Source organism: Callorhinus ursinus, unplaced genomic scaffold (genome assembly GCF_003265705.2).
Source record: "Callorhinus ursinus isolate GAN/ISIS: 27379988/994484 unplaced genomic scaffold, GSC_fseal_2.0 scaffold42, whole genome shotgun sequence".
NCBI classification, from domain to species: domain Eukaryota; kingdom Metazoa; phylum Chordata; class Mammalia; order Carnivora; family Otariidae; genus Callorhinus; species Callorhinus ursinus.
In genome coordinates, this window is record NW_027397104.1 from 2,511,047 (window position 1) to 2,536,774 (window position 25,728).

General features: G+C 45.9%; 2 protein-coding genes across 9 annotated transcripts in view; one reads left to right on the forward strand and one right to left on the reverse strand.

Annotated features, from left to right (window-relative positions):
- The window catches only part of DNAI1 (dynein axonemal intermediate chain 1), a 64,702-nt gene extending 59,562 nt beyond the window's left edge, over positions 1-5,140 (reverse strand). For all 3 annotated transcript variants that reach the window (XM_025853019.2, XM_073881438.1, XM_025853018.2), the window contains exon 1: positions 4,906-5,140. In XM_025853019.2, coding sequence (XP_025708804.1) covers positions 4,906-4,935 — 30 coding nt within the window. In that variant the 5' untranslated portion in view covers positions 4,936-5,140. The remainder of the gene's footprint in view (positions 1-4,905) is intronic.
- Positions 5,141-5,380: 240 nt separating this feature from the next.
- FAM219A (family with sequence similarity 219 member A) overlaps positions 5,381-25,728 on the forward strand; it is a 53,023-nt gene continuing 32,675 nt past the window's right edge. For 4 of the 6 annotated variants that reach the window (XM_025852916.2, XM_025852917.2, XM_025852919.2 and 1 more), the window contains exon 1: positions 5,381-5,761. In XM_025852916.2, coding sequence (XP_025708701.1) covers positions 5,702-5,761 — 60 coding nt within the window. In that variant the 5' untranslated portion in view covers positions 5,381-5,701. The remainder of the gene's footprint in view (positions 5,762-25,728) is intronic. The other 2 variants (XM_025852918.2, XM_073881445.1) reach the window with 1 other exon arrangement.

Below are 25,728 nucleotides of genomic sequence, written 5' to 3' on the forward strand. Positions count from 1 at the left end.
CTATCTTCATTAACAGGGCAGCAGCATTGGGGCATGTTGGGATTGATGATTGGGCTGAAATCTTAGGAATACTTGTGTGAGGGAGGGTTTGAAGAGTGTTCCAGAAAGAAGTAACATAGAGGGGCACCTGGGTGGCTCAGTCGTTAAGCTTCTGCCTTCGGCTCAGGTCCTGATCCCAGGGTCCTGGGATCGAGCCCCACATCGGGCTCCCTGCTCAGTAGGGAGCCTGCTTCTCCCTCTCCCACTCCCCCTGCTTGTGTTCCCTCTCTTGCTGTGTTTCTCTCTGTTAAATAAATAAATAAAATCTTAAAAAAAAGAAGAAGAAGAAGTCACATAGAACTAAAGTACAGCAATAATAAGGAAAGAGTGATAAAAGTTAAGGCTTAGAGCTCCAAGTGGGCCTTAGCCCAGATAGGCCCCTGAAGGGTTATCTAAAAAATTTGTCCCTATCCTAAGAGCAATGGGCAGTCACTGAAAGGTTCTGAGTGGGAATGACATAATCAAACTGACAGTTTGAGAAAATCACTTGATGCAGTTGTGGAGACTGGATTAGAAGGAGCATGAGTGGATGAGGGGGATACCAGTTACAAGGCTTTTGCAGCACTCTGGGTGAGAGATGGTATAGGCTGGGCTAAGAAGGTGGAAGTGAAAATGGAAAAAGGGGTTTGATTTGAGAGATATTTAGGAGCTAAAGGGGTAAAGGATCATATCTAGGGCTTGAAGAAGATAAGAGGTGTAAGGATGACACTGAGAAGAAGGGTCATAAGAGCATGGATATCTTATTTTGAAACATACGGATACATTTTACCTGCCCTTCGATTCTGCTCACCTCCTCTTGTCCTTTCTTCTATGGATCCCAGGCCCCGTCATCAGACCAAAAATCTCTGAATCACCTAAGACTTGTTTTTGGCCTTGTGTGCATTCTTGCCGATTCTCCCCTACCCTAGTCACCCCTCATCAAGATCATCAGTTCTAAAAGTATTGTCTGCGAGGGGCCTCTGGAGAGACCATAAAATGATCCAAAAATGCAAGGCTTTTCCTTTGGCTCTCACAGGCAAATGATGCAAAATTCCAGACTGATTTTTTTTTTATGGTAATAACTGAGTTATAAAGAAGTACTAAAATTTGTTAGTCATAAACTAAAATTAGCTTTTAGCTGGAGTTCACAGAAGACTCTAATTCAGTTCTCTACTAAGAAGTCTGGCTGCCAGGCAATGTTTGGCAACGTTGCAAAATTCCTCCTGCACATATATACACATGCAGCCAGTTGGAATTCTCAAAATTTTCAGGAAGGACACTTCATTATTGGGGCATTACCAGTGATGTTTTGAGCTGGTCATGGTTTATGGTGCCTGACATTCATGCATTTTCATTACAAATTATGATTCATGGAGCTCTATAACGACCAATTTAATATGGCATGGGTTATTTGATTAACCCTATGGAGTAGAGGGATACACCTCTCTGACCTTATTTCCTGTCACTTTCCGCCTTCCCTTCCTTGCTGATCCAGAATATGTATAGCAAGCTTCCATCTTAGGAACTTTATTGTTGCTATGCCCTCTGTCTGGAGGCTAACTCATTCATTTCCTTCAGGTCTTTCTCAAATGCCACCTTTGTGAGACCTTCAGTGATGACTATATTTAAATCATAATCTTCTGGTTCCCTGAACTTCCTACTCCACTTCCCTGCTTTATTTTAATCCTTGACACCTATCACCATCTGATCAACCATATATTTTACTTATTTATTTATTTTTTCAATGTTTTATTTATTTATTCATGAGAGTCAGAGAGAGAGGCAGAGGCAGAGGGAGAAGCAGGCTCCCCGCCTAGCAGGGAGCCCGATGGGGGACTCGATCCCAGGACCCTGGGATCATGACCTGAGCCGAAGGCAGACGCTTAACCATCTGAGCCACCCAGGCGCCCCTACTTATTTATTTATTGATAGTTTACCTTCAACTAAAAGATAAGCTCCATGAGAACAGAGATTTGGGGTTGTTTTGTTTGTTGCTATATCACCAATACCTAGACCAGTACTTGGCATATAGTATGTGACCAATGAATAATTATGGAATGAGAATGACTATATCATCAGAATTGTTGACCTCTTAAATCTCTAATGCTCAGCTCTTAAACCATGGGTACATGTGATTCAAATTTGAATCATTCACAGCCCTACTGCCAAAGCAGATATAAACATGAACCCAGAAAAACATGCTTCTACGGTGACATTTTCTTGTTATTACTCCCGACTAGTCTCTTCTTCCCAGGCTTACCCATTCCTATCCTTCAAACACACTCAGATCAAAACTCCTAAAGAACAGCTCCAGGCATTCAGAACTCATATTCAATTCATTTTCAGAATTTAATATATTCCAGACATTGTGCCAGGTTCAGGGGACTCAACAATGAATGAGATAGACATGATCCTTGCTATCACTGAGTTTATAGTCTCAGGGGGCTATCACCCTATCCTGCCTCCAGAAAGGGGACTTAATCCCTTATAGAATATGACAGCCAAGCTGAGACTTGATTGTATGGCCAGAAATGAAGAGATTTGAGGCAGAGTGGCATGGAACAGGTGGCAGCAGATAGAAATGATTATACCAAGCAGGTAGAGAAAACAGCAGTTTCAAAGGCCTAGAGGAGAAGAGTGTGTGGATGTCATTTTCCAGGAAGTGAGGGCAGTTCAGTGTTCTGGGATTGTGGAATGTTCACAGAACAACAGTGGAATTTGAAGTAGGGTTGATAGCAAGGCTAGATAGACCATGCTAGGCCTTGCAGGCCATACAAAACAAGTCTGACTTTTGGGACTTTATCCTGAGAGCAAGAGGGAGCCATTGAAAGGTCTGATCAGTGGGGTGACATGAACAATGGAGTTACACTCTTCTCTGTCCCCTAATAAGCTCCATCCTGACCTTTCCTTTCCACTGCAGGCATCCAAGTCATTGATACCACCTCCCTGAAGCTTTTCTACTGCTCCAACCTGCATGTCTCTCTTCCTGCCAGCCCCAGGAATCCCATTCTCTTTTATCTTTGTATGCCTGTGTTCTGTGTCCCCCACTGAACTGAGTTCCCAGAGGAAAGGCACAACTTCTCAAACCTCTCTAGACTGTCCCATGCCCAGATCACCATTGACCCAGATTGCCATTCACTGAGACAAGAGACTGAAAAATACAACCTAGCACAACCCATCCTTTTCTCACACCCCACACACCAATATTTACACAATATTAAAACAACCCTTCCCTCCAGGGGTCAGGGCTGATATGTGAGTTGAAGGTGAGTTGACCCAGGTTTTTCTGCTTCCTGTCTGCTGTCACCTCTCTCTGCTCTCAGTGAAACTAGCCTCTAATGTCTCCCCTAATGGGCTGGAGAAACTGACCCCAAGTTTGTTCAAACTATAAGTGCTAGAAAAGACAAATATCTGCAGTGACAGAAAGCAGTGGTTATCTGGGGGTGGGGGGTTGGGGAGAACTGACTGGGATGAGGCACAAGGAAACTTTGGGGATAGTGGAAGTGTCCTCTATCTCAATTGTGGTGGTAGTTCACAACTATATAAATTTTTCAAAACTTGTCAACATGTATGTTAAAATGTTCATTTCATTGTATGTGAATAAGACATCAGTAATGCTGAATTTAAAACAAACTTCATGTAAAGTCAGTAGGCCCAAGCACAATACATGAGCTTCAACACAGAGCTCAACCCCAACATAAAACTAGGCCATGGCCATACAGGAATATCAGCCTCCTCATGGTTGCAGAGATCTAAGAAAGATGAGTCCACCTGCTATGGAAGGCCCGGTGAAAGAAGCAAAGTAGCAAAGGCTAATATGGAGAAGGCCAGACCAAAATATGTAAAGTCACAAACATCATGGACACAGGTTTGCTCTCCAAACCTCAAAATACCTAGATCTGAGTGAGGAAAATTTAGAATAAATAAATAGAAGTCCTGCTTCACAGAGCCAGAAACTGCATATTAGTCCCAAGGTGATAACTCAAAAAGGGTTTGGAAAAAATGAATTCTTAAAGGACTGAGTGGCAACCACGGAGGGATCCTTGAAAAGCTGGGCCTTACCTCACCTTCCAGAGTGATGCTGGGGAGGAAAGTAGAACTCTGTACTTGGTGGGTGAAGGGGCTAACTCCTGGGTTTCCTGTGAGAAGGAATGACATCTAGCCAGGTGGCAACAAGGACCCAAAGTTCACACGGCTGAATGAGTCATAGGAGTGGCCCAGGGGCTCACAGCAGAGGGACATATGAGGCTCCAGAAATAGTCAGGGGCCAGTGTTTGGTGTGTGCAAGTGTGTGAGTAGGAGGTCAGGCAAGAATGGGATAAAGGTCTCTCTCCTCTTCCTCTTTACCTGAACTCTCTCTCTTGACAAGTAGCCCAGCACAGAAAATCTAAGCCAAGCTCCTGTATATAATCTGTTCTGTGTCTGCTGTACAATTCTCTTTCACTCCTTCTGTGGGCTTTCAAAGGCCTGTGTCCCCACCTAGCCCAGCGCTGGGCATACAGCAAAGGGCTGGAAAGAGAATTTCTTCGGGACAAGAATGTGACGGCAATGAGGGATGCATTAGTGGGAGTTAGAGTGGGGGGTAAGGAGGATAAGTGGGTCAGGAGGGTCTGTGGTATGAGTGGAGAGAGGGAATGGAAAGGTGAGGGGACGACAAGTGGAAAGGGGACGGACGACAAGTGGAAATAGTGGGGCAGGGGCAGTGTGGGAGAGGAAGCTAGGATTAGAGGGGCAAAGGACAGGGTTAGAGGTCAGTGGGAACACAGGCCAGGGGTCACAGGGAAAGAGAAGGTTAAGGGTCAACAGGGAAAGGATAATGAAGGATCAGTCGAAGTATGATCAGTGATCATTGGTGGCGAAGGTCAGAAGGGAGAGAGCTGTGTTTACCTGCCTACGAGGCGGCTGTTTCTGGGGCATCTTGGAAGAAGCAGGAAACACCTCAACACTTGGAACACCTACAAAATGCTCTCTTGCCTGAGGACAAGGAGTTTGTCCCCTCGATCACGCACAAGAAATCTGGATTCTTTTTCACTTCAGTTCCCAGTCGCAGGGGTTCTTTGGGGACAGCCGTCGTTGTGGGTCCCCGCGCCCTTGCAGCATTGAATCTGCTCCTCCCTGACGCGGTTGCCCAGCAACCGACCGTTAGCCAAGGCGCAGGCGCCTCTGACGCCCCCTCCCGGCTCGAGGGAGAGGCGGGGCTGGGCGCGCGGGGAACCTCCGGCTCCACTAAGACCCGCCCCCTCAGGAATAATACGACCCGCGGCAGCGCGCAGTAGAACTCCGGCATGTGGGAGGGGCTGGGGCACCCAGGCTCCGCCTCCTCATGAATAATGCAGATTCAGGCGGTGTCCCGGACCCGGAAGTGGAGATGCCGAGTCACCGCAGTGGCTGAGCTGCTGACAGGAGGCGGCGGCGGAGGAGGAGGCGAGGCAAGACCTGCGGCTTTGCCCGGCCACAGCGGCGGTAGCACTAAGGCAAGCCCACGGAGCCACGCCGGGCTCAGCCAGCCAGCGAACCTCCCGCCCCGAGCCCACCCCTCCATCTGCCCGGACGTTTGCCCGCCCGACTCGTCCCGGGCGGCCTAGTCTGCACCACCCACCCGACTCCTGGGGCCGCCGCCCCGCGCGGTCCCGTCGGCGTCCCTGGCCGCGCCCGGCCCCCGGCCCGATCGCCCGCCGGCACCATGATGGAGGAGATCGACCGGTTCCAGGTGCCCACCGCGCACTCGGAGATGCAGCCGCTGGTGAGGGGGCGGGCGGCGGGCAGGCCAGGACCGGGAGGGGGCGCTGCCCGAGGGGGAGGGAGGGAATCAGGCCTTGGTAACTGCGGAGGGGGCGCCTTGGAATGGGTCACAGGGAGCCATGAAATCGCATCGCCGCGGGAGGGAGGCCTTGCAGGACAAGAAAACCGTGGGGAAATACGCGGGGTGACAGCGAAGAGGCCTGTAAAGGCTCGGGGCACCGTCAGCAGAGACAGGCCAAGGGAGCTACGGGGAGGGCCGTCGGATGGAACGTTTGGGGCACAATGGTGTACACTGCTAGTGGAGGCCCTTAGCTGGGAAAGGAAAGGAACTGTCATGGGGCACCGCCGCTGGCAGGCCCAGGGGGCTGGGATGAGAGGTGAGGAGCCGCTTAGCCCTAGAGGCCTGTGATGCCTCCTGTGGGCCAGGTGCAATTAGGCTAAAAGGGACTGGGAATAGGCTGGCAGAGGAGGAGGGGTCCAGCCCTCCAGTTCTCTGGGTAAGGATGGGAACGCGGGGCCGGGACCAAGGTCCGGTGGGGGCAGGGGGTCGGTGCAAGACCCCTGAATTCCGTTCTTCTCCTGAGGAGAGCGCAGGCAGTCTTAGGCAGGGGGGTGCTAGAGCCGGAGTCACGGAGGAGAGAGAGCAGCGGGGAGGTGGAGAAACGGGCGCGGATGAGAGCTCTGGAACCGACGGGAGAGGGGGCGGGGTCGCGCTGGAGTCGCCAGTGCCCACCCTTTCGGAAGAGCCCCCAGCATCCTCGGCCTCTGTGCATTGAGTCTTTGCTGGGCGCCCATCCTGCTGCCTGTCCGCGGTCCCGGAGTCTGGGAGGAATGATGTCATCGTTGCCGGCGCGGAGGGCATGGAAGGGGGAGGGCGAGGCGGGCGGCCGAGGCCATCCTTAGGGGAGACCATGCCCGATGGCCACCGCTCAGGGGGGTTACCTGACTGGCTTGTACGCCCGGCGGTGGGCAGCGGGGTGAGAGGCGCCGCTGAGGCCTAGCCAGCTGATATAAGGAGAGGGGGAAGGGAGGGAGTGCCCTGCTCTGTTCACTTTTCCATCTCCCTTCCTCCTTGGAGCCCGAAGGGGAGCTGGAAGGAGAGAGGGCAGGCCAGGAACCTGAAGGTGTGGATGCACTATTCTCTAAGCTCTGCTGGAGCTGAGCAGAGCTCTCCAAAGCTTGAAGATCTGGGGCTCCCTAAGGCTCCTCCTTCTGTGTTAGATAGAGAGGTGAAGAATAGGTTCCACTCTTGGGCCTTTGGATCCCTGGTTAAAGATGTGCTTTGTAGCTTCCTGAGCAAGTAACCTACCCATTACAGCAGACCAGACAGACCCTGGCAGGGACCGATGACCCACCCTAAGCCACACCTTTTGGGGGATGGTAGAGTGAATCATTAGGAGCCACCTATCAGGAGATAAATGGCCTTTCCCCCTTTTTATGACTACTTAGTTCTAGAAGCCCAAACAGAGAAGCTTTACAGACGTATACAATATGAAACTGGGGAGAGAGATGCTGATGGACTTTTTCCTAGGCTGATGCCCTCATTGGAATATTTGGCGGCCAGAAAATCCTGATGAGAAGTCTGTCCCATGAACTGGAAGAACTTTAACATTCCTTTCTGGATTATCTTTCCAGCCTGGTTTGTCAAACTAGATTGCCCTTCCAGTTCTTAGCATCTAATCAAGAATCAAAAGGGTGGGTGGATGAAGTAGGAGGAGGAGGTCCAAGTGAGTCAGGAGAAGAAAACAATGAGTTAGTTCTTGCCTCCCATCTCAGGTTCCTAAGAAGGTAGGCAATAGTTGTCCAAGGAAAGGGGGGGGAGGATGGGGTCACAAGGCCTTCTTAGTTGTCCTTGGTGCCTTTGTTATTGCCTGAAGTTCTCACTGATAGTTTGAGTGAATAGTGATCCCAGAAAACTCCTGAGGTGCTTCTGGTCTCTGTGACTCTAGAGCAGAAATGCTTATGCAAGAAGGCACTTATCAGAAAAGGCTGCCTTCAGACCTTTTTCTCGAAGGCTAAAGGAGCCCTTCTCTGCAAGAGGATACTTTGTTGAGGTTGATGAGAGCCTTTTGGAAGCGTCAATACAGTCATCCCTCTATTTGGGGGCATAGGCATTGCCCCAGAGACCTCTGCCTCTTGAAGTCTGTTCCCAGGTTGAAGTCTAGAGGATCCTGAAACTCCTTAAATGCTTTGTGTATTATTGAGACCAGCAGACCCTTGCATGGAGTTTCCAAAAGAGCCTTTTTTTCAGGGCATAAGGAATCAAAATGGTATACCACAGAGGAGAAGGGCAAAGCGGCTCTTTGGAGGTATTTGGGTAGACCATAAAAACTAGGTAGACCATAAAAACTCAGGCTTGGACTCAACTGTGACCTGTTTCATTTTTTTTGCCATTATTTATTGAGACCTCTAGGAAGTCTCTCCTCGGGGCTCAATTTTCTCATTTATGAAATGAAGACAAACTGTCTCTTTAAAATTTAAACAATAGCTCCTCACTCTGTCATCCAAGGACTGTCATAGGGAGCTGGTATCACTGTTTTAGCTAATTCATTCACCAGATATTTATGTAGTATCTGCTTTGTTCCAGATATTACACGAGGTATTGGGGACACAGTAGTTAGCAACACAGATACAGTTTGGCAGAAGTTTATTGTTCATGCTCACTCCTTCAGTGTGAGCCCCTCTGAAGGCAGAGTGGGGGCTGTTCCCTTTAGCCCTAATGGAAACAAGGCAATGCTGGTATCAGCATCTGGACCGAGCTATACTGATGGAGGCCTGTCACAGGGACTCCATCATTAAATAACCCTCCCTAGCCCATAGTGGTGGAAAGAATCCAGAAGGCATTCTTTACTTGAAAAGCTCTTCTAGGGAAGAAGATTTTTATTTTTTTCTTATTTACTTGCAAGAGAACCTCAGGCTTGAAAAGGAGGCCTAAGGGAGTGGCAGGAGCTGGGAGAGAAGGCACAGCCGGCAGATCTGGGTGTTTCCAAGGTGCTAATTTAAGCATTAGTTCTCAGCTAGTGGGAGGAAGAGGAAGAGATCCCTGCCCTGTTGTTGCTGCTGCTGTTGCCACAGCTGCATGGAGCCTCCTGTCTGGGATGGGAGTTTGCCAGAAAGGAGTGGCTTCCCTTCTTTTCCCATCACAATTATTTAATTGGCCTGGCTGCATCTCAGTAGCTGAACCAGGCCTGGGCCTATCACTGAGAGCACCCCAGGGGCTCTTCCTGTCTCCTTATGAAAGGAATGAGAATTCCTCTTGGAGACCTCGTCCCATGCTCCACTCCTGCTGTGTTCATCTCCTAGACAATCCTGAGTGTTTCTAACCATTCAGATTTTCCCAAAGAAACTGCCAGGGATAGGTATACCTTCTACTCAGTTCTGTGTCCAAGCCACACATGTACCTCACTGATCTAGGGAAGCTCCCAGATGTCCCAAGTCTCTCTGTTGAGCAGTTGGATTGAATTTGGGCTGTTGCTTATGTGAGCAGCAGGGATAGGCTCTCTGGCCCTATCTGTCTGTTGGACTGATTGGTGCAGCCTCACAGTCTATGTCTTTTCTTTGGCTGCAATTGGAGAGGAAGAGATTTGTTGCAAAAACAAAAACAAAACAAGAAACAAACAAACAAAAAACCCCAAATGGAGCTTTTAAGGACTTAATTATGTCAGGTAAAAATCTTATCTCCTGTGCTCTCAGAGACCTAAGAGACCAGGAAAAAAAAAAAAAAAAAGCATATGGCACCAGATGGGGTCTCTGTACTCCTGAAAGAAATGCTAGTCTGTCCTCCTTGAAACCAATATTATCCGTTAACTCATTTGTTTAATTCACGAGCATATGCTCATTTTCGGGTACTTTAAGGATAGAGACAAGTGAGATTTCTCTAGTAGGTGGCCAGAAAAAGGATGGGCTCAAACAGCTATAGGAAGCTTTTAGATATATGTCAGGAAAGAGTGGAAATCAATTGAGGGTGCTCCTGAGTAAAATAGTGCCCCTTGGGAGAAGATGAGGAATGCTGAAATTTTGACCCTTTGACCACATGATTTTGGAAAGATGTCTCAGACTCCTCCTGCCTCTTGACAGTCAGAGATGGGGTTGGTCAAGACAGTAATTCAGTGAGTAGGCCATAGCAGCTCCTGAATGTGGTGGAGAGAACACTGTAAAGATAGCAGGAGGCCACTGTGAAAAATTGACCTATGTGTATTCTGTGGTCTGGGAGCCTTTAGTTGCCTTCTTGTAGTCAGATGACTTTTCAGTTTAAGGGTAGATTCTCCTAGTGGGTCCACGTGGCTTATGACCCAGTAGTATTTCTCAGGTTCTGAGAAGAGGCACATCCTTCTCTCTTTTCGTATATTGCAAAGCAAGGATCACGTTTGCTCAGGTCTCCCCCTTCTCCTTTACTACTCCTCTCTTTAGTCAACAAACACGAAGAACCTACTTCCTGCCAGATGTTGGGCCAGGCTTGATAACACAGAATCTTGCTTGCTTCAGGGATACACACAATCAAGATGAATTGAGGTACTGCAGGTAGTGAGCACTGCACGAAGTAAGAACCAGCTCTCAAGCAGGGCCAAAGGAAAATAGGAAGCGCTCTCATCAAGTGATCAGGGAAGGCTTCACAGAGGAAACACTGCTGAACTGGTGCTTAGAAGACTAGCAGCTTGGCAGACCAATAAGATGAGGTGAGGGCAAGCGTTCCAGCCAAAGAGCATGGAGGAAGAAACAAAAGGGTGCATTTGAATCAATGAAGGGTTTAATTAAAGGAATAACATGATCAAATTTGAGTTTAGGACTATCACCCCAGGAGTGGATGAGAGATGGGCGAAGGTGAGATTGGAGGTTGGGAAACTAAAATGGAGGTGGTGCCGTACAAATCCAGGAAAGAGATGATGAAAGCCTACATTAAAGTAGCAAGAGAGGAGGGACTCATTAGTATCTCTAGATACTAATAACGTGGAGTAAGCAGGATATGGTACCTGTTTGGAGGTCTGGTGGAGAGGTAGGGAGTCAAGGATGACTCCCAGGTTTCCAGCATGGATATCTGGAAGTCAAGAGGCACCATCACCACCCCAGGAAATTGAGGGGAGGGAGTCTCTGTACCTCTTGGCTTCAGGGAGATTCTCTCTGAGAAAGCTGCTTTTTTTCCTTTGCTCTGCATTGAAACTGCATTCTTGGGGTTATGAGGGACTCAGGAGGACTGGAAAGCCAAAGACCAGAGTGATACTGGCCCCAACAGCCTCAAAAAGGGTACTGAGAAATGTGCTCACCTACCAGTGAATATTTTTCCCCTGAAACCTGCTCTGATGAATGCAAGCGAATTGGTGGTAGCAAGGAGCGATGGCGTTTTGTTGTTGTTGTTGTTTCCCAGCAGCACTTTGATGAAGGAAAAGTAAAATCCTTTGTTGGCTAAGAGAGTGTTTTATGTTGCAGTTTCTGGCCTGGCCTTTTACCTTCATCCTGGTTAAGCTTATAACAGTTTTCTCTCTGATTGGTTGAGCTGGGCTCTTGTACTGATTTCTTTTTTTTTTTTTCTTTAAAGATTTGATTCATTTATTTATTTGAGAGAGAAAGCGCACACAGAGGGAGGAGCAGAAGAAGCAGAGTCTGTGCTGAGCCTGACACAGGGCTCAATCCCACAACCCTGAGATCACAACTGGAGCCGAAATCAAGAGCCAGATGCTTAACTGAGTTATCCAGGCGCCCCTCACTGATTTCTTTTAGAATAGATGTGTGAGTTAGTTACTGCTTCACCTTCAAGAGTCAGAATGGAAAAGGACACATACCTGCCTTCTCTGACACCAGCCTGGAAAGCTGCACTTGGGGTAAAAGCAGTTTCCAGACTGCTATCTTCCAGGCAGGGTATGCCAAGGGAGCATGCTTCTGGAGTGAGATCACTCAGAGGTGACTTGTCGCCTTAAAGGCTCCAAGTATAGTCTTTGTAGGCAGGTGCTTCAGTGGGTAGCTGGGTGTCGGGCTGAATCAGTTCCAGCCCCCAGCTGCCTGCTGCTTTTTACTGACTATCACTCAGGGTGAAAAGAATTGGAAAACAGAGGGGCGCCTGGGTGGCTCAGTCAGTTAAGCGTCCAACTCCTGATTTTGGCTCAGGCCATGATCTCAGGGTCAGGAGATCGAGCCCTGTGTTGGGCTCTGTGCTCAGTGTGGAGTCTGCTGAAATTCTCAATCTCTCTTCCTCTGCCCCTGTATGTGCGCACTCTCTCTCTCTCTCAAATAAATAAGTAAATTTTTAAAAAAGAAAGACAGAAAAAGAAATGGAAACTTAAACCTGATTCACCTCAGGGACTCGCTCCCCTCCTTGAAAGGGCAGATGGAGCCTTGTGTCTAGGAAGGTTATAGGAGACTCAGCTTCTTGGGCTTAGCTGCTTCATGCCTTCCAGTAGACCTTGGGAGAACGGGTGCAGGGGAGGCCCAAAGGGGCAGGAAGAGGAGAATCAGGCTAACAGCAGATACCCACAGATGCTGGCTGAAAATAAGCAAGAGGCGTGGTTAAGCAGGCTCTCAAGTCATTGTTTCCTAAGGAGACTCTAGTGGGAATGTGGCCATCTGGGCCAGAGAAAGGAAGGAAGGAAGGAAGGAGGCAGAGCTGGGACCAGCTTTGGATCCGGCTCTGCTGTGGAGTTCAGAAATTGGCACATGACCCAGAGGCTTCACTGTGGAGCAGCTAAGTGAACTCCTGGGCTCTAGAGAGGGACTCGAGAGGGGAAGTCCACTAGAAAGGAGGCCCAGGAGGTCTGGCCTGGGGGACTTGTAGACAGGAGCCAGTAGGAGTTCACTCTAGGTCTTAACCTTCTTAGGAGCCGGTTCAAGCGGATAGGTACTTGCATGTTGTTATTCAGCAATGTCAAATTGAGGATTAGTTGGTTGTGGTTCTTGAGGGTCAATTTTAAGTTTCTGTGATGATGATGATGTATGTGTGTGCATAAGATGGAACTAATGGCCACAAATGGTGTTTGACCGTTCTAGCCCAGAGGAGTGTAACTATGACAAAAGGCCACACCCAGGCAGAAATGGGCCCAGCTCCTATGGTACCTAGCCTGGTTTTGCCCGTTTTCATCACCAGACTCTTGACTGTCATTACCCATCTATCTGTTTAAAATAATACCTGAAGGGGTACTTTAAGATTTATTGAATTAACTGCATCTAAATCATGGAGTGAGAACTATATGTACTTTACTATGTAGTTAAGTTAAACATAATTATGTACAAGTTATAAATGATTTATAGTTCCCCATATTAATTTCCAGTTTTATCCTTGTAAAGGAATTGGTGAAGCCCTGAGCCAAGCTTGGCTTAGACCAGCATTTCCTTTGGTATAATCCTTAGAAACATTGATCCTTTGAGATACTTTATGGGGGACTAAAAATGATCTGTAGACAAATTCACTACACACTCTATCCCATCACAATGTTTACTAGTGTTTTAAAGGCTCTGAGAAGTCCTGCAATAAAGAAACCTTTCCAGCTTTGTTTAACCCAGTGTTTTACAAGCTTGTGTAACTATGGGACCTTTTTCATGTTATCTATTATATATCTATATATATATATTAATATATCTATTAACATCTTACAGAACCAATGTGGTTTGTGGAATATTCTTTGGGAAACTCTGTCTTAGAAATTAGTCTCTCAGGGCATCCACGTGGCTCAATTGGCTAAGTGTCTAACTCTTGGTTTCAGCTCAGGTCATGATCTCAGGGTCATGAGATCAAGCCCCACATGGGGCTCCATGCTCAGTGCCCACTCTGCTTGAGATTCTTACCCTCTCCCTTCCCCTGCTCTCTCCCTCTCTCAAAAAAATAAATAAAATCTTAAAAAAAAAAAGAAATTAGTCTTTCTTCTGATTCAGTCTAGATTTATGGTCTTCCCAGTTCTTTTGAGCCTCTTTTATAATCCACACCATTTTGCTCCATGCTAGTCTGTAATGGGATGTTGTTGCTTTGTGTCAGGTTTGCCATCAGCAGGAGGTTCTTAGTGAATTTTGGTCAATGCAAAAGCAAATACCTAGTGCCTAGTTTTTCTCATGATAATGTTAAAGGGGTTTTACTTCCTTTCAAGTCCCTCTAATAAATGTTGGTCTGGTAAAACCAGTATTTTTACCATTAACCTTTTTTTGACAGCTTCATTGAAATATTGAGATATAATTCATATACGTACACTTTAACCATTTAGTACTTTACTTTGTGTGGCTGCTGCTTGCCTCAGTTCTGTTTCTCCTTTGTAGCTGTGGGCTGTGCTCTGCCCTTCTGTGTTCTGCTATGCAGGAGAGAATATAAAGATTATAGTCATCAGAAAGAAATCTCTCATCAGAAGGAATCCCATCTCAATTGAGATTTAAGCTGAAAAAAAATGATTCCCTGATTGGGTAGGTGCCTCAGCACTTCCTTTATAGTACCATTAAATGTGCCCCCTGGTCATAGCAGTTCAGGAGGAATTCCCACATAATCATTTTACACTCCCTACTCTGTGGGCTACATAAAGCATGAATGAGAAGCAGGTTTCACCCTTTATGCCAATGCCCATTGATCAGTAGTGGCTGCCTGGAGCTTGTGTTAAGGTGGATTCTGAGGCAGAGTCCTGGTTCAGTGAGAAAGAGTGATATGGTTGATTTTCCATGTCTGCCATGGTCTTCAGCAGGGGAAACATTGTTCCTGCTTGCCATCCTGGCAGCCCTGAGCCCTGAGTCATCATAGTTATCCTAGGCAAAGAACACAGGAAAAGAGGAATCTTGGAGATGTTAGGCAGCTCAGCAATCTGTTTCACGGACAGGCTGGAGTCTTATGATATGGCTCTTTAAAAAATAAATAGAGAAAACGGATCTTTCCTGCCCTCATATTCAGCATGGATTTTTGAAGTATTGACTTCATATAAATTTAATAATCCTTTGGAAATAGGCCAGGCAAGAGGAAGTAACCTTGACTCTGCTGAGCGAGAATAAGAGGGGAAAAGAGGCAGATTTAGGAAGAGACCTCATAAGTACCATGTAAGTGTCTGGCCACACTTCAGACTAAGCCCTTGACTAAAGGATTAAGGAGAAGGAATAGGCTACAAGAGGAGACCCTTAAGCCAGCAGTTACTGGAGAAGAAAGGCCCTACTGTGGACTATTCAGCCTTAGCATTCTTTTTCTCCCAGGCTAACCAAGCCCTGCATTTTCCTTCTACCATTTTCCCAGGGACTGGTTTCCAAATCTCCAGCTATCCTGGCTGCTGTAGTGGATTTTTTGAGTTTTTCACCCCTGGAACTAGACCTCTCCATGCGATCTGACTGGCGCAGATTACTGTGGGCAGCCGCTATCCATAATATTGGTAATTGTACTTCTACTATTATCAGTTGTGGTTTCATGATCATATTTAATAGCTGTACCTGTTGTTATATTGAACTCAAGAGACATCTGAAATAGGGCAGACTTTTGCCTTAGCAGTGTAGAATCAAGGCAAGAACCTGGAATCACATCTTGGGCTAGGCTGGCTGCTAATACAGGTAAGGGTCCACTGGTGCTAGGGAAATGGTGGTTTCATATTGATTAGAAACTATGCCACATGTATGTAATTGATCCTTACTCTCAGAGAGGTAGCTGGCTGAATTCAGCAATATGGAATTTGAATCTAGGTGAGGCTATGTGATTGGGTAGGCTAGGGTAGACCTTCAGAGAGCTAGTATTTATGTGGACAGAAAACTTCATGTCAATCTACTACATGATGTAGCCATGAGCAGAGCTAATGTGCTCTTGAGCTGCATTCAGGTCCTAGGAGTTTGGGTCCTTGGAGGTGACAGGTCAGTGCTATCTGAAGTCCTGTGTTCTATGCTGATGCCATTATTCAAGAGGGGAAGTGACTGGAATGAAGGAAGGAGTCAAAACCTTACCATGTGAGCACAGTTGGTAGAACTGAGGCTGTTCAGCCTGGGGGAAAAAATAGTTGCAGGGAAAGCACTTTAAGGTTTCAAATGCTTAAAGAACTGGAGTTAAGAAAGGAAAAACAGGCTTAATATTACCTGTGGCTTCACAGGGAGGAACCAGGGCCTTTGGGTTGAGAGTGTGAACATGCTTCTATGTCTGGGCTTCATTGCCTTCCGTTCCCTGTGGTAGCAGTTCTTAAACTGGGCCAGAGGCCAGGGCATTGGAATACATGTTGCTCTCTGCAAAATGCCACACTAAAGTAGGAGCTAGGAACAACACTCTAACAATAATCATGGCTCTGTTGATGTGTGTGTAATATAAACATGCCTAAAAAATCCACTGTAGAATGAGTAGCAACTCTCCTACTTTTCTGTTTATATGTGTTTGCTAATTTTTCCTATCTTTCAAGCCTATCACAAAAATGCCACCTTCTTCATGCACTCTTTTCTGTCCTCCAATTAGGTATAAACTCCCCATTCTACCTGTTCTGAGGTCCAAATACATTCTCTTTAGAATGTGAAGTTTATGGATGCAGTTATCCTTATTGTAAATTCCTTTCTAAGGTAGATGAAAAGATGTTTCCAAAGCACCTGAAGCACCTTGTGAAGTAGATTGGGAAAGTCATTTTTGCCCATTTTACACATATGCAAGCAGAATCCCAGAAAGGTAAATAGGCTTGGCCTTAACCCAGCTGGAGGTTGACATGGCCTAGACTAGAACGCAGGTATCCTGACTCCCAGGCCCATGATATTCCCTTACAATTTGGGACCTAATTAAGTTCTTTTGCATCAACTTAAACTTCTACACTGGCTTTTGAGGCATCCACACTAAGCTTTGCCCCTCCCAGGTGGCCATATTTTCTACCATTCATGCCAACTTTCTTTCTAGTAGGTCAAGCCAGGCCCCTCACCTCCTCTTGTCTATTGGTATCTTGAGGCCTCCTCTCCTCCTTTTTGTTTTTTTAAAGTTTATGTATTTAAGTAATCTCTCTACCCAACATGGGGCTCAAACTCATGATCCTGAGATCAAGGGTCACATGTTCTTTCAACTGAGCCAGCCAGGCACCCCAAGGCCTCCTCTCCTCTTAGAAGTTCTCTCCGCCCCCCTCCTCTGCCTGTCCCACTCCTGTCTACCCTTCAGAAGACCATATAAACTCCCTTTCTCCAGGAAGCCTTCCCTGACTATAACAGTAAGCTCTCAACCATCCCCAAAGCCTCTATGACCTCTAGCACATAACTTGATACATGTGATATCCTAATTTGAGGGGTCCACTTTGATGTTGCTATGTTGTGAGTCTCATCACCCCAATGCCCCTTTTAACTCCTTGGCAGATAGTTCTGCCCCCAGAACTATAGTCTGGCAAAAAAGCGACTTTCTGTCATGAAACAGAACTACAGAAGAAACAGAACTACTGCAGCTGGTTTCTTTAAAGATGAGTAAAAATGGAGAGGATGTTGGGAAGTCCTCTGGATGGGACCAGTAGAGACCCAGAGGAGAATGAGTGGTTGAGAGTTAGTAAGTGGAATAGAGGGTACATGTGGGGAATTGTGGAAGATTCAAGGGAATACATGGATGGGGCACTCATTCATTATTCACAAAATACCATTGTCAGGGGCGCCTGGCTGGCTCAGTCAGCAGAGCATGTGACTCTTGATCTCAGGGTTGTAAGTTCAAGCCCCACATTGGGTGTAGAGGGTACTTAAAAATAAAATCTTTAATTAAAAAAAACACATTGGGAATCTGCTATATGCAAGACATTGTACCAGACACAGGGAATAATATGATGAATAAAGCAAACATGGTCCCTGCCTTTATGAGCTGGCAGTCCAATGGGAGAGACAGACACTAAACAAATGAAGTGTGCTAACAAAATCACAATTACAAACTATGACAAGTGATGGAAAAGACAAGAACAAGGTAGCATGAGAGAGAATAATAATGCCTTACACATTAGATTGCGGATGTCAGGTAAGGCTCCAACGAGAAAGAAATGTTTGGAGCAGCTGGCTGGCTCTGTCAGTAGAGCACATAACTCTTGATCTCGGGTTTTAAGTTCGAGCTCCACACTGGGTGTAGAGATTACTTAAAAATAAAATCTTTAGGGGCACCTGGATGTCTCAGTTGGTTGAGCGTCTGCCTGTGGCTCAGGTCATGATCCTGGGGTCCTGGGATCGAGCCCCGCGTCAGGGTCCCTGCTCAGCAGGGAGCCTGCTTCTCCCTCTCCCTCTGCCATTCCCCCCCACCCCCCACTTGTGCTCTCCGGCTCTCTCTGTCAAATAAATAAATAAAATCTTTAAAAAAAAAAATAAAATCTTTAAAAAAAAGTAATGTTTGAGCTCAGACCATAGAATGAGAAGGACCTTGAATGCCCTGACATTGAGTGACTTGCTTCATGTTCCCCAGTGGGGTGGAGACTCCCAGAATTGGTAGTCTGAATCCCTTACAAACTGGCCTTTCTTCCTCCTCTCCCTTTGCAGCATTAGGTAAGTTTTCAGGAGTGAAGGACATAGGAGAACATAGGAAGGCTGGTCCAACTTCTCTCCCATAGGTAGTACAACCGGTGACTGTGCCACCAGCCTTGTTGGGAGGCTGGAGAAGCTATTAATAGAGTTGTGACATGTAATTTAGTGAGCACTTTGACTCTCCTGAAGAAGAGCTCCCACCTGAGTCTTCCAACATTGTATGACTTGTACACATCCTCCTGGAGATGGAAAAAAATATCTGGAGCTCTTGAAGGGAGGAGAGTGCCAGCCTGGATGTCTTATTCTTTGTGTATCAGGCATGGGGTTCACATTCTCCTTACCAGAAAAGCCAAATGCTACAAGCTATTCTGTCCAGGGGCTGGCCTGCCTCTAGTGGGAAGGCCAGTAGCCACATTGGCATGTAGATTGCAACAGCTAGTAAGAAGAGCCTCTATTGGACCTCTTGCAAATCCCAAAGGTGTTTCCTAAGGATTTCAGCTTCCAGAAAGTCCTCTCTGCCTTCAGCTGTCCTGCTGCCTCCAGCCCTGGCTCAGAGGATATCATAAGCTCAGAGAGAGGCCAAGTGGGGATAATGATGTGGGGAGATAGTGGTGGTGGTTAGTGGTTTGGGGAAGAGGAGGGAGAATTATGTGGAGTCAAGGAAGGAGACTAAGTGGGGAGGTGATAGTCAAGGTAGCAAGCAGTGGCACCAAAGGGAACCGGTCAGGAACCATCTATCAGTCTCCCTGTCCACTTCCTGATGGAACCTCATGTTTCAGATTCTTTATTTGCCAAGGGACTGAACTACAGCAGTGAGACAGTCTCAGGGAACTCCCATGAGAGGAATTGGCTTGAGTACCCTTGAGGGGCTATGGAGATCAGGGTGAGCTAGTGAGGGGCACTAGCCTCAGGGCAGGAGCTGTGCACAACAGTGGTAGGAAGTTGGCTGGGTATATTCTAGTTCTACCAACCACTTTAAGCCAAGCTCCTAAACTCTTTCAGGCTATTTATAAAACAAATAAGATCATGTACATGAACATGAACTGCAAATTACTGTATCATTTCTGATCTAAGGGGTGATGGTGATTAAGGGGTTGGTGTTTTCCATTTTTTGTCTTTGGTTCCCAAGGGAGCTTTTACAGGAGAAGGTAGAAAGATGGCTTATTCTTCTCATCATCAAATGAGAAGAGTCCCTGGCCTCCTCTACAGGGCCATGATAAGACTAGGCTAGAGATGACTCAAGCTAGAGTGCTCTGTGCTCCCACTGATTCCCAAAGGGGTTCCATTGACTGGAGGAGTCCTGCCTCTGCCCCTCCCTGTCATGACTGCTGTAGAGTTCTTTTGGCGGAGTGGGGCCTTCCTGGAAAGCCCCAGTACTGATGCTGGTGGACGGTGTTCTGCTGCTGTTTCAGCTCCCATAGGCCAACGCTCAGGGCTCAAGAAACATTTGAAAAGGTCCACGTTGCTACTACTCTCCCAGTGGGGACTAGAGAAGGTAGTTTATAGTCTGCAGAACTTCTTCAAATTTTAAAAATATTCTGTTATGGAAAATTTTAAGCATATACAAAGTAGAGGAAAAAGTAAAATGAACTCCGTTGTACTCACCCAACTACAACAGTGATCAACCCAGAGCTGATCTTGTTTCACCTATACCCCACCCACTGGATTATTTTGAATAATTGTTTCATTTATAATCCTCTCTGTCTCTTGTATTTCTGCCAACCAGTTCTGCAAACTGGTAATTATATCTCAAGGTTTGATTAGATTCAGATTCAACTTTTTTGTGAAGAATACTTCTGAGGTGTGCTGAGTACTTCCTGTTGCATCATATCAGGAAGGAGGCACAGGACACATGGTTGGTCCTGCCTTTTGTGAAATTCAGATTAGTGGTATAGTTAACCTCATATCTCCATCACATACATTCCCTTCAGCCTTTCACCTAATGTTTTGAGCAGCCATTGCTGGTCTGCCTCAGTCCATTATTCAATCAGGACTTTCCTGTACATTTGCATAGCAAAGAACCCCTGTCATTTGTCTGCCTGCACCGCCCTCCCCACCCCCCACCCCCCACAAACAGGTATTACAGATATCCCTAGGCCTTTCTCCTTTAGGCCCACTTTTTCTAACACTGCCTTATCAGCCCAAGATGGCCTTAGGATATCTGCAGACCAGGCACTCACCCAGCTTCACTGCAGACCTTTGTTTCGCTGAGGGGAGGGTCCTTACTTGGAGTCTGTTCTGTTCCATGAAGCTTCTGGGTCTGCTCTTTGAATTATTAGGCCCATGCTTGACCATGCTAGAGAGTGAAGGCAGGTCAAGTATTTTCCTCCTCTGGGAGAGAATTCAGCAGGGGCTGGGTTTATTTTACCTTCCCAGGGATTTCTAAGCAGCCTTCTTATATGCTGAAGATGGTCTTTCTCACTTGTTTCCTGAGCTTCCTGCCCCAGCCTGGGCCCTGGCAGGGACCCAGGCCTGATTTCCTGTTTAGCTGGGCTGTGGGTTGGGAGAGGTTGGAGGAGGGGTGGGGCAGGCAGCTCTAGCACTCTTAGGCCCTTTTCTCTTTCCAGCCAAGTTAAAAAATCTATGGGAGCCAGAACAGAGCTATCACCTTCTGGTACTTTAGCATTCCTGTGCTGTTTAGGATCTCCACTCTTAAGTTTCTCTCCTTACAAAGGAAAGATTGTGGAGACTGTCCTCTGTGTGCGTGTGCCCCCAACAAACATACTGCATGTACTATGGGTGCTGTGAGCCGGCTAACCAGAAAGGCACACAGAGGTTGAGAGCTGCTTCTTGCAAAGCTGAACCCACCCCTGCCCACAGGAGTGCTGTACCTCTACCATACCATCTTAATAGCTATTAATCCCTTAGTCACCATGTGCAATGCAGTGGAGAATCTGTTGGGGCAGGAAGTCTGAGATGTGGAGGCTGGCTGGGGACCTGGCCATGCAACAGTCAGAAAACTTTAGGAGTTCCATAGTGACAGCCTATCACCAGTAGAGGATTTCTGATGAGAGTCTCACAGCTCTGAATGCCCCACTCACATTCCTCTTTATGCCTAGCTCTTCCTTGGGCAATGAGGATTCCTAGGGCCTCATTCTGTTTTGAGAAGAGATCTGTTGCAGATTACTTTTTTGCTCCCTTCTCCTGGGTGTGGCCACAGCAGGAACTGTGTGAAGCCCTCATCCCTTTATCCCCCGTGAAAGGAGATATCAGAGGAAAGTGTTGCCAAGTAGGAGGGGTGCACAGTGCAGCCCCTGACATTTCAACAGCTTCCCCCTTGCTCTTATTATAAAGCCTCAAATCCTTAACATGGCCTGCAAAGCCTTTTGTGGTCTGCCTCCTGCCTTCTTCCCCATCTCACCTCAAACCACATTCATCACTGCACCCAACCTTCCTGGCCTTTCCTCTATTTCTCTGATGTCCCAGGGTCCATTCTGTTTTAGTGCCTTTGTACACGTTCTTTCTTCTGCCTAGGATGCTTTCCCTCTACCTTCTACCTTTTTTGGGTTGACTCTTACTCATCCTTCAGATCTTTGTTCAGCTATAATTTCATCACAGAGGATTTCCTTCAAACTCTAGACTTTGTCAGTGGCCTTCTCCTTATTGCACTTTTTACATTTATAATTTCACATATGTTTGTATGATTATTCCATTCATATGGGTCCTTCTGAAGGCCACATTTCATGAAGGCAGAGATCATATCTATTTTTACTTCCCATTATGTCTCCTGTGCCTTGTAAGGTGCCCTACACACGGTAAACATTCACTAGATATCTGTTGAATGAATGAATGAATGAATGAATGAATGAATGAATGAATGAATAAATTCAGTCTTATCTCCTTTACTTAGTTACTCCATGTCATATCTGACTATCATATTCAACTATACATCCTGTGATGTGTGCCCAGCTGTTTATGGGCACTTACTATGTGTTTGCCACCAGACACACATTTCATTTAATCTTTTCAACAATATGAAGAAGGGATACTCTTAATCTACATAGAAGGCAAGTGAGACCCAAGGTCACACAGCTAATAGCAAAGCTCGAATTCAAACCCACTTGTGAAGGCAAAGCCTATGCTCTTAAGCATAACACTACACTGCCCCCTTTTGGCAGTTTGGAGAGTTGTCACGGGGCTTTTTCTGTCCCTGGGTCCTGGTTAATTTCAAGCCCAAATCAATACTTTTTGGAACTTGAAGTTCTAAGAAGCCATGATCCAGTTCCAGCCCTTCTGCTTGTAGGCCAGACTGTGGAAGTACACAGGGAAGGGAATTCAACCTGGATTCCCCAGTGTCCCAGGACACGTGTCTCGGGGCCTGTCTCCCATCTGTTTTTCATAGGCCCTTTGTAGCCTCCAGGGCTTAATGCAGTGTCCTATTTTAAAGAACAGAAAGGCCAGCTGTTGAAATGGCCCAATCGACAGTGTTCTGGGGAATAAACATGGCCTGATTAAGATTCTAGGAAAGATCATTGAGAGGGGGAGAGTTTGTCTCTTTGTGATTTAGTCACTAAGGATAGAGCTCTGGAAATTGGCTTCAAGGCTTTCCTAGGAAACTGAGACTCAGGAAGAGGGCAATACCTCTTGCTGTTGATTAGAAAAACTTAAGTTAGTCAGTATACCCAACTCCTTTTTAGTGGCTAGGGAATTTGGGACTGATGAATACTGTAGACTAGATGGAAACAAAGTCAATGAGGAGAGAGCAGCATAAAACAAAACAACAAAACTCAGCTACCGTTTGTTATATGTGTCAGGCATGCTGTGAACCATTTTACATACATAATTTCATTTAATTCTAACACTGACCCTGTAAAGTGGGTAATATCACATCTCTAGAAAGGAAAGGAATGTTAAGAAAGGTAATTCGCCAAAGGTCATACAATCAGCTGTCCTTAGATCTAATCTAGGGCTTTCTGACTTCAAACTTTGTGCACCCTGTTGCTGAGAGTATACATTGTCACAGCCTCTCTGGAAAAACAGTTGGCGATATAATGTGTGCATGCCCATTAACCCCTCAGCAATTCTACCTCCGGGAATTTATTAAACTAAAGAAATAGACAAGTGTATAAAGACTTTTTTTTACAAGATATTATAGTAGCTATAAATAAATAAATAGTAACAATATTATAACATAATAGTTGTAATAGATGCAACATTATGATGGTGGGGGAGGAGAAAAAGAAAAGAAACAACATGAATCTCCATCAGTGGGGACTGATTAAATAAATTATGATACGTCCATCCTACAGCATACCTATAGGCAGCCTTTTATTTTTATATTTTTTAAAGATTTATTTATTCACTTGAGAGAGAGAGTGCACAAGCATACGAGTGGGGGGAGGGACAGAGGGAGAGAGAAAGAAGCCCCTGCAGGGCTCTATCTCAAGACCCTGAGATCATGACCTGAGCCTAAACCAAGAGTCAGATGCTTAACTGACTGAGCCACCCAGGCGCTCCTCGGCAGCCTTTTAAAAGGAGGAGGAGATAAAATCTAATATAAGATCTAGCATGGAAAGATGTTCAAGATATATATCTTTTTTATTGTGGTAAAATGCATTTAACATAAGAGTTACTATTTTCATATATCATTTGGAATATGGATGATATGATTCATCTATGCCTACCCAGGAGATATAGCTTTACCTCATAATTCCCATATTTTTCAATCAGGTATGCACATCAACAAGTTGTTGAGGTGAACTGGCTATGGAAATGCTGCCAGATCCCTGGGTGCCCCCTATCTGGCCAGCCTTGTTCCTGCTGGGCACCCCAAGCTTTGAAGTGGACTGGTGGCCACACTTGACTCAGTTCTTCTCACTTCCTTCTCAAGTTCTGCAGAGCCCTGTAGCTTTGGGGAGGCAGAACATTTCTTTGAAAACAGAATGCCATCACACCAATCAGATATGTTTCTGTTTCTTATTTCCTTTTTGGAGCTCTCCCACAGTCTCACTTTCACCATAAAAGAGAAGCAAGGGAACAAAATGATTCTCACATTCCCCAAGGTAAAACCATGATCACTGATGTGTCAACATTCTGAGTGGTTCTCTTTGGCTTCTGGCCTTCCTCCCATTAGTGTTGGGGCTCGTTGTGGTTTTCAGTATGGTGTTTTTATGAGGTAAAGTAGGAAAGGGGTCAGGAAACTTGGGACCTAGCCCTGGCTAGGGGACTTTAAGGGAGCTGATTACAAGATTTCAGGTTTTTTTCCTCTGTAAAATTAGGGTAAAGAATAGATGCTGGATTTTTAGAGCCGTGAAAATATTCTGTATGATACCATAATGATGGATACATGTCATTTTACATTTGTCCAAGCCCATAGAATATACAACACCAAGAGTGAACCATAATGGAAACTATGGTCTTTGGGTGCTTATGATGTATTACTGTAGGTTCATCTGTCATAACAGATGTACTACATGGTGGAAGATGCTGGTAATGGGGGAGGCTATGTATATGTGGGAACAGGGGTACATGGGAACTCTCTGTACCTTCCCCCTCAATTTTGCTCTAAACCGAAAACTGTTCTTCAAAAAACAAAAAAGCCTTTAATTTTAAAAGAGATGCTATTTCTATCTCTTAGGATTGTCAGAGATTTAATGAGATAAGAAGGAAAAAGCTTTGAAAGCATAAACTTATGCAGTGCAAACATAAAGATCTATATTTTTCTGGACCTAACCTTTTCTGACTTGCATTATAAACTCTTAATTCAAGAAGCATGTCTCTAAATCTGTTTGCTGTGATGTGACAACTTAATAGAGAGATAGGAAAAATACTGAGCAATCCGGAAAAGCCACTACATTCTTAAAATCAACCTGAGGGGGGTGCCTGGATGGCTCAGTCAGTTGAGTGTCTGACTTGAGCTGGGGTCATGATCTCGGCTGGGGTCATGATCTCGGGGTCCTGGGATCAAGCCCCAAGTCAGGCTCCCCGCTCAGTGGGGAGGCTGCTTGTCCCTCTTCTCCCTCTGCACCTCCCCCTGCTCATGCTCTCTCTGTCTCTTTCTCAAGTAAGTAAATACTATCTTAAAATAAAACAGAACAAAACAAAACAAAAACAGCCTGAGAAAGACAGAGGAGAGTCAGAGACTCATTCTATTTTAACCATTTGGTATTGTTTTAATTATCCCCATTTAATATACATTAGTTTTGTAAGTTAAAGAAATTAATAAAGATCTTTTAATGGCTTAAAATGATAGAGCTAGAGATAGAAATTGGAAGTCATCTGCACATAGAGCTAACAGCTGGAGCAAAGAGCACAAAGGATTTGTAAAGATGAACAATTGGAGAAGCAGCCAGATTGTCAAATTGGGCCATGTTGTTGAAACTATTGAATGCCAGGTCAAGGAGTTTTTAAGTGGTGAGAGCCACTGAAGGGTCTTGGACAAGGGAATGATGTAATGAGAGCAGTGTTTAATTCCCAGAAGGCTAATTTAAGAGTAATGTGTAGGATGAGTTGAAGGAAGAAGAAACAGGTTGGGGAGATGAGTGGATTACCACTGCGGGTCCTGAAGTAAGTTGATAAGGATCTGAAGCAGGATTTTGGTTTAGAGAATATTAAAAAAGGAAAAACAAATGTTACTGTAGGTTCATGACTAGCTTGCCA